The sequence below is a fragment of the Suricata suricatta genome, chromosome X (genome assembly GCF_006229205.1).
Source record: "Suricata suricatta isolate VVHF042 chromosome X, meerkat_22Aug2017_6uvM2_HiC, whole genome shotgun sequence".
Classification (NCBI taxonomy): Eukaryota; Metazoa; Chordata; class Mammalia; order Carnivora; family Herpestidae; genus Suricata; species Suricata suricatta.
This window is the reverse complement of record NC_043717.1, coordinates 68,051,886-68,061,290: the sequence shown is the minus strand read 5'-3', so window position 1 is coordinate 68,061,290 and position 9,405 is coordinate 68,051,886. Positions and strand designations below refer to the sequence as shown.

General features: G+C 39.5%; 1 protein-coding gene across 1 annotated transcript in view; it reads right to left on the bottom strand.

Annotated features, from left to right (window-relative positions):
- The window catches only part of CENPI (centromere protein I), a 63,908-nt gene that overhangs the window by 36,387 nt on the left and 18,116 nt on the right, over positions 1-9,405 (bottom strand). The window contains exons 5-6 of the mRNA XM_029930331.1: positions 3,494-3,542; positions 3,184-3,230 (exon numbers count right to left, since the gene is read on the bottom strand). Of these exons, the coding sequence (XP_029786191.1) occupies positions 3,184-3,230; positions 3,494-3,542 (96 nt within the window). The remainder of the gene's footprint in view (positions 1-3,183; positions 3,231-3,493; positions 3,543-9,405) is intronic.

Here is a 9,405-nt window from a genome sequence, read left to right as displayed (position 1 = left end):
GGGCTCTGTGCACCTATTTGTATTTCTCTGTTAAAGGAGGCTTATTGACTGTCCAGGACCTGCCGTTTCAGGAGATATTCTCTTAATGATATCTCTCAGTTTCCCTTGTTGTGCCTGTGAGTATTTTATTTCCCTACTCTTCAATATTTGGGACTCGCCTTCTTGCACACTTTGGGTTGTTTCTTGGTGTAGTCCTTGAGCTGTGGGGTCCTCACTGCCATCCAGCCCGCATGTGAGCCAACCCCAGAATTCCGTTCCTAGGGTTGGCTTCTGAAGACCATTTCTGATGCCAGTTGCCTTCAGTTGGGTTTCTCTTGTTTGCTGAAGACTAGTTTCAGTTAAATTCCACAGAAAATGGTGTTGCACCACAAAATAATGCCCGAAATAACTAATTGTTAATTAGTATCAGAGTTTGCCTTGAGTAGGAATGCTTTTTGCTAGTGTAGGATAGACCTTTAGAACATATTGTGTAGTTAACTAATGATAAACTTTGTTCTTAATAAGTTAACACTCTCTTCTTTTTTAAAAAGCATTCCAGTTAAATATGGTATATTAAAAATAGGTGTTTAAATCTAGGTTCTCCCTAAGCCCCACTGAAAAGTAAAGGAATGAAAAAGACATAACGCACAAGTTCAAAGAGAATGAGAGGATACTACAGCAAATGAGAAATCCCAACAAGATTTTGGAACCTAGAATAAAAATGGACAAATAGTAACCAACTTGGCAAAACAGAGAAAACAAAATCTAAAGTAGCAACAGAAAAAAAGCTCAAAAGCAGCAGATTCATGTTTTAGAACTCTCAATAGAGGTCAGGAATTTCAGGGACCAGATTCGTCTGAAAAGTGGAGGCAGCAGAAGTGCAAGAGGGCCAGCACACAGGAAGACTGTTTGAAAAATCTAAGTAAGAAGCAATTAAAACCCCAAATTCTTTTACCATAATAACAAACATCAAGGTTTTTCTCTCTTAAGGTGAAACTGGACTCATAACATGCACAGTAGAGGGAGGGTACCAGGACTCTTCCTCACTCCTTTCCACTGTCTACATCCCAGAGTGCTAGTAGCCAAGCTGATAACCTGTGATGGTTAATTTTATGTGTCAACTTCACTAGGCCAGAGTGCCCAGATACTTAGTCAAACATTATTTTGGGTGTTTCTGTGGCGATTTTTTGGATGAGGTTAACATTTTAAATTGGTGGACTTTGAGTAGATTGCCCTCCATAAAGTGGGTGGGCCTCATTTGATCAGTTGAAGACCTATAAGGAACAAAACGACCAGCCTCCCTCAAGCAAGAGAGAATTCTCCAGCAGCCTGCCTTCAGACTTCATCTGCCACACGGGTTCTTTCTGGTTCTACAGGAGACTGCCTTTGGACTCAAACTGAAATATCAGTTCTCCAGGGTCTCCAGCCTGCTGGCCCATCCTGCAGATTACCGGCTACCTAGCTTCATAATCATGCAAGCCAATTCCTTGTAATAAATATCTTTCTATGTATCTATACATACATCCTACTGGTTCTGTTTCTGGAGAAGCCTGACTAATATAAGCCCTAGCAGGAAACAAGAGAATTCCTCTCTGGGAAAAGTGACACAGCCATCTGTGGGGCTCCCCAGTGAAACATCAAGATCCAAGAATGAACAAGTCCTGCTCACATCCAAAAGTTTCCAGTCACCATTTTTGTTCTTTACTATTAAGTATGGATAAACAAGGTTTGCCAGGCATTTGAGAAAAGCCTCTACTGTGAAGGACCAAACTAACTAAAGAAAGGAACTCTGAGGAAACAGAGACCGAGCTGGAAACAGGAGAAAAATCACAGCCCAAGTCACACAGGCTCACGCCTAGCAGTGGGAATAATCCTAGCAACCATCCTAACCAACTCCCCACCCCTGTTCCAAAGACTTTTCTCAACAGGTCTGGTGTATGTATGATAACAACATGCCTGTACCACTTCCCACCAATCATGCCTGCCACCAGAAAGACAATTCTGTATTTTGTTTCCTTCACAGATCGGGAGTTATAGGGTATGAATGGGGAGAGAGGGGATACATGCCTTGTAGGTGTCAGAAATTCATGTATCCAATATATTTGCTCAATCATGCAGATTATGCCTGTTACTGCTATACATGTTGGGCTACATGTAAGCATAGACATGACTTCTTGGTTTGATACTATTGGCTTTGACCAAACTCACTAATATTCAGTTAATCAAAACAATTACAAATGCCTCATTATAGGGTGGATGGTTCAACTGGTTGAGCATCTGACTCCTGATACTGGTTCAGGTCATGATCTCACAGTTGTGAGAATGAGCCCCACGTCAGGTTCACTGAGCGTGGAGCCTTGTGATGCACTTTCCCTTTCTTGGGATTCTCTCTCCCTTTCTCTCCCCCTCTCCCACTTACAAGCACACGCACCTTCTCTTTCAACTTTGTCCAAAACATTATTATTAATATCTTCAGAGAGCTAAGATACTGGACTGACTCAACCAAAACAAGAAGCTATAAAACAAGAACAATCATTGAATTGTACTAACAAGAAACTTCACACTGGAGAAGTATGAATGTGCACATTTGTTCATATTTTTCATTAAATTTGCATGCCTTTTGGTAGGTCGTGCAGGCTTCAGCAGTTAAGAGAGGCACTACAACTTCCTACTGTTTTGTACCCAAGGCTTCACAGACTTGTTACCAGGCAGGTATAGTGAAAATAACAATGGAAGAGAGCTGTAAGGATAAGAGATAATGGTCAGGGAATATACTGAAGTCTATGTGTCCAGAAAGGAATGTTTTCCTAGATTACATCCACAAAAACATAAATAAATAATCTAGCTACTTTAGTAGTCATTTTTGACTACTCCCCAACACTTATTTTCTGGCCATAACAATCCAGTTTCCTAAAGTCTTGCTGTTTGACATCTGTATGTCTTTGCTTATGCTGTTCCCTCTGCCAGGAGTGCCCTTCTCTTCCTTCTTGGCCTGGTTAAATTCTATTAATCTCTTAAAATTTCTTTCAAGAATCACCACTTCTCCTTGACCCCCATCTTATTCTGATTTTTTATTTTGTTGACAAATTTCACCAGATAATAAGCTCCCTGAATATCATGATTCATTCAATTTTATATCCCCAAAGCTCAGCTCAGTACCTAGCACAGATACATTGGCCAATTTTAGGTCTTTTCAGTACTCACCATTTTGGCCTGAAGACTAAGCAGTTTTCTCACACGAAATGGTTTGACTAGAAAAATAAAGAAAAGTACAATGTATGAGGTTCAGAATAAAAACAAACCATGAGGCTCATATAGCATCTTATGACAACACACCCAAAATATAAACACCCTCTTCAGTTAAACCATTAAGCAGATACTCGTAGATAAAAGCACAAAAAAAAATTCCCACAAAAGCGTGTCACAGAACTAATGCTACTAGTTAACTTTATAAAGGCCAGTAGAAATGTTAATTCCACAGAATAAATGTAATAAAACAAATGAAAATACTCACCATTCTCTTTTTTGGTAAGTAAATATAACAAATGGCAAACATAAGGGCACTGTTAAAATATAAAATTTTAGAAAGAGAAATGACAATATATCTTGAACAGAGTGGTATGCATTTTCCTCAAATGTCAATTTTATACTGATTAAGTAAAAAGGCTGCAGAATTTTGTTGAACAATAGTTCTGAAAGCTTTTCTTTTTCATACTACATAGTAGTGGTAAAAAACAATAGCTTTAATTGGTATTTCATTATACTATTTTTAAGTTTCTTTCGGAATATAGAAACACTGCAGACAATTTGAAAAACAGAAAAAGATCCTTCTAGGGATGCCTGGGTGGCTCAGTCAGTTAAGCACTGAACGTCAGCTCAGGTCATGAGCTCACGGCTTGTGAGTCCATGTCCCAAGCCAGGCTCTGTGCTGACAGCTCAGCCTGTTTCAGAGTCTGTGTCTCCCACTTGCTCTGCCCCTCCCCTGCTCATGCTCACTCTCTCTCAAAAATGAACATTAAAAAAAATTAAAAAGATTCTTCTTCCTAACAAAATTCATATATTCCTTCTAGCAGTCTATATTTATTAAGACACAAACTTAAAACTTTTATTTTGATTTCACCTGTAAAAGCATTTTACCATGTTGCATTGTCTTCAAAATGATCATTTTTAATGATATTAATATTCCAATGAGTGGATATACCATAATTCAGTTTGGCAAATAGCACAGACTCAATAGATTTGTAACTTAAGTTATTAGATGATTTGTTCCTTTATAACATTTCATTTTGAGTGTCTACTTATTAAGGTTTTATTCTAGATCAGGGGTCAGCAAGCTACAGTCCATGTGTTTTAGTAAATCAAGTTTTATTGGAACATAACTACACACATTTCATTTATGAATTCTCTATAATTGCTTTCTTGCTACAACAGCAGAGCTGAGTAGTTGTCACAGAGATCTATGGCCCACAAAGCTAAAATATTTACTATCTCAACCTTCACAGGAAAAGGTTGCCACTACTTGTTCTAGAAGAAAACATAGGAGAAAATCTTTAGGACCAGAGGGGGGCATTTTTTTCTTTCAGAAAATGATAGCCACAAAATAAAACATAAAAGAAAAAGCCGCCATAAATTGGAGATCATTCAATTAAGAACATCTGTTTATTGGATAAGTAAATAATCTATCACAGGGATGAGTAAACAACAACCCGTGGGTCAAGTCCAGGCCCCCACTGGTCATTATAAATAAAGTTTTATTCGAGCACTGCTACAGTTGTTTGGTGATGTATTGTCTATAGCTGCTTCCACACTACATCAGCGGAGTGAGCAGCTATGATAAAGACAGACATTATGGCTCTTAAATCTAATATTTACTAGTTGGCACCTTCAGAATAAATTTGCCAACATGTTGGGGATGTTAGGAAATCAAAAAAGTAGAAGCACCTGGATGGCCCAGTCAGTTAGGTTATAATCCCATGATTCATGGGATGAAGCCCCACATGGGGGCTCAATGCTGACAGCGCAGAGCCTGCTTAGGACTCTCCTCTCTCTGCCCCTCCCCTGCTCATGTAATAAACATTTTTTTAAATAAACATTTTTAAAAAGTAAATGATGTAATTGAATTAGACAAGGCAACAAAAGCAAAGATTTTCTTTAAACAAGTTTGTATTTTGGTAACCATGAATCTAAACTTTAAAGTCTGAAGTACAGCATTCCATATTGCCTATCCTCTACTAAGAAATGGGTTCAGATTCTAGACATACTTGTAAGAAGCATGAATTTTTTAAAATTTTTTATGTCTTTTTATTTTTTTATTTTGAGAGACAGAGAGTGAGTGGGGGAGGGGCATAGAGAGAGGGAGTCACAGAATGTGAAGCAGGCTCTAGGCTCTGAGCAGTCAGCACAGAGCCCGACGCGAGGCTCAAACCCACAAACTGTGAGATCATGGCCTGAGCTGAAGATGGACGCTTAACTGACTAAACCACTCAGGCACCCCAGAAGCAGGAATTTAGATACAGGATTTTTTCATAAAGAAAGAACATACTTTATGACCAAGTCTGATATATTCTATACAAAATAAAGTAACATTCAGTAAAAAACTCACTACCTCATGTCTCTAGGATATAAACCATTAGCAACACTAACTGTCATGCTGGGTATGAATTCTGGCATTCTCTTTTAATCACATCTAAAAAGAAAAACTCATATATACACCTAGTACTTTACAATCGCCTTTCTGGCAAATAGTAAACACTGCCTCTGAGTCACTAAAGAGTCAGGCTCCCACCAAATTATATAAAAATGACTTTCTCAAGTAATGCTTTTAAAAGTTAGGTTCCTTATTTAATGATCTGGGTGATATTTACATAAACGTGTTCAGTTTATTAAAGTTAATTGGACTGATCAATTATGATACAATCAATTTTCTCTACATATAGCATAGTTTAATAAATATTTTTAAGAGACAGAAAAAGGATAAAGAAAGAGAAGAAAAAAGTAGGTCCCCTTCCCTCTTGCCAAGCTGAGCAAGAAACTTGTCAGCATCATGAAAACTACTCAAGTACAGGTTTATTGCAGTTGATCTGACAAACATTTATGAGTATCTTCTCTTCATTCATTCATGAAACAATTATTTATTGAGCAGTGACTAAAACAAAAAGGCCTGCTCTTATGAAGTGCCATGAAATTCGATGTGCCATGAACACTGTAACTAAATACTTGAGTTATAAAAGGCTCACTCTATGCCTGGAAGAACTCAGTCTATTAAGCTATTAAAAGAAAGGGGAAAGCACGCTTTGGTATTTCCCACTCTGTTAAGTATGCTTATATATAGAATTCATTTGTTTTGCATTTTGGTTAGTATAAGAACAAAAACTAACAACCCACAGTTTTGGCAGAGGAGGAAAGTGCCAGGGGAGTGGAGCGGCCAGTGGTGGCACAGGACACGCATGTTTCCCTCGGTCTTCCTCAAGGCCAATCTACCAGCGGCTGCCGCCACTACTCCTGCTGCAAAGTCCTTGGGGCTGCAGCCCAGGGGCTCACAACAAGCTACTCAAACTAGCTAGAAAGGAAGATTTGTTAGATTCACTGCACAGTACCCTCAGTCAACCATTTCCAGAAGCAGATGATCCTCTTTCTAACGCACCAACAGAAGTAGGGGAAAGAAGATGGCAAGAAACAGGATGTTCCCTACTTCCCACCTGCATCTCTCAAACAAAGAAGGGCCGAAGACCAGGGACTCTGAACCCCAAGTGTCTGAAAAGAAAGGAGATGAAGTCTACTAAGAAGATGGCCTCACAATGCTACTTTAAGGAACAAACCAAACCAGTCATGGTAGAGAGTCCAAAACATCACTATGAGTATGGAAATAAAATAACCAAAGTCACATCAAGAGAGACCAAGTGGGGGCACCCGGCTTAGGCTCAGGTCATGATCTCATGGTTCATGGGTTCAAGCCCCGCAGCAGGCTCTGTGCTGACAGCTAACTCAGAGCCTGGAGCCTGCTTCAGATTCTGTGACTCCCTCTCTCTCTGACCCTCCCCTGCTCACACTGTCTCTCACTGTCTCTCAAAAATGAATAAAAAACATTTTTAAAAATGTATAAAAAAGAGACAAATGGACACCTTTAAAAGAACACTTCCTGAAATGACAGGACCCGAACAGTGCATGAGCCTCCTCTAATATAGCAGTACTTGCAAGTGCAGAGCACATAACACGCCTTTAAAACTTACAAGAGACAGAAAGCCAGCTAAAATTATGAAAATGAAGAACTCTCCTCAAAAAAAAATTCCAGAAGAAGTGACAGCTAAAGAATTGATCAAAACAGATACAAGCAACATAACTGAACAAGAATTTAGAGTAATAGTCATAAAATTAACTGCTGGCCTTGAAAAAGGCACAGAAGACAGCAGAGATGCTATTGCTGCAAAGATTACGGATCTTAAAAATACTTATGATGAATTAAAAAATGCTATAAATGAAGTGCATAATAAAATGGAGATGGCCAATGCACGGATTGAAGAGACACAAAAAAGAATAGATGAATTAGAAGATACAATTATAGAAAAAGAGGAAGCCAAGAAAGAGAGAAATTGATCCAGAAGCTAGAAAGGAGAATTCGATAACAGAGTGATACAATCAAACAGAACAATATCCATATCATAGGAATTCCAGAAGAAGAAGAGAGACAGAAAGGGGCTGAAGGGGTAACTGAACAAATTATAGCTGAGAACTTCCCCAATGTGGGGAAGGAAACAGACATTGAAATCCAAGAGGCACAGAGAACTCCCCTCAGACGTAGCTTGAATCAATCTTCGGCATGACATATCATAGTGAAACTGGCAAAAAATAAGGATAAAGAGAGAATTCTGAAAGCAGCTAGCAAAAAAAGGGCTGTAAGATACAAAGGGAGACACATCGGGTAGTAGCAGACCTACCTACTAAAACTTGGCAGGCCAGAAAGGAATGGTAGGAAATCTTCAGTATGATGAACAGGAAAAATATGCAATAAGAATCCTTTACCCAGCAAGCCTGTCACTCAGAATATGAGAGATAAAGGTTTTCCCAAACAAACAAAAATTGAAGGGATTTATCACCACTAAACCAGCCCTAAAAGAGATCCTAAGGGGGACTATATGAGGGAATTGCTGCAAGGAACACAAACCAACAGAGACACCACTACAAGCATGAATCCTACAGAGAACAGTGACTCTAAAGCCTTATTATTCCTATTTTTTATATCTTTATTTTGAGACAGACACAGAGAGTGAATGGGAGCGGGGCAGAGAGAGAGGGAGACACAGAATCAGAAGCAGGCTCCAGGCTCTGAACCGTCAGCACAGAGCCCGACGTGGGGCTCGAACCCACGACTGTGAGATCATGACTTGAGCTGAAGTTGGATGCTTAAACGATTGAGCCACCCAGGCGCCCAAAAACATTTTTCAATAATAACACTGAATGTAAGTGGACTGAATGCTCCAATCGAAAGACATGAGATATCAGAATAAATAAAAAAACAAGACCCATCTATTTTCTGTCTACAAGAGACCCATTTTATTTTTGATTTATTAAAAGGAATTATTTTTTTATAATAGTTTACTGTCAAATTGGTTTCCATATAACACCCAGTGCTTCTCCCCACAAGTGCCCCCCTCCATGACCATCACCCCCTTCCCCCCCTCCCCCTTCATTCCTTGGTTCATTTTCAGTATTCAATAGTCTCTCATGATTTGTGTCCCTCTCTCTCCCCAACTCTCTTTCACCCTTCCCCTCCCTATGGTCCTCTGTTAGGTTTCTCCTGTTAGACCTATGAGTGCAAACATATGGTATCTGTCCTTCTCAGCCTGACTTATTTCACTTAGCATGACACCCTCGAGGTCCATCCGCTTTGCTACACATGGCCAGATTTCATTTTTTCTCATTGCCATGTAATACTCCATTGTATATATAAACCACAACTTCTTGATGCATTTAGGTGATGGACATTTAGGCTCTTTCCATGTTTTGGCTATTGTTGACAGTGCTGTTATGAACATTGGGGTACATGTGCTCCTATGCATCAGCACTCCTGTATCCTTTGGGTAAATCCCTAGCAGTGCTATTGATGGGTCATAGGGGAGTTCTATGGATAGTTTTTTGAGGAACCTTAAAAGGAATTCTTTAAAAAATTTTTATTATGTCTTTATTTTATATTGAGAGGCAGAGACAGAGAATGAGTGGTGAAGGGGCAGAGAGAGAGTGAGACACAGAATCTGAAGCAGGTTCCAGGCTATGAGCTGTCAGCACAGAGCCTAAAGCGGGGCTCGAACCCACATACTGTAAGATCAAGACCTGAGCCAAATTCAAACACTTAACCAACTCAGCCACCCAGGCGCCCCTACAAGAGACCCATGTTAGACCTCAGGACACCTTCAGATTGAAAGTGAGGGG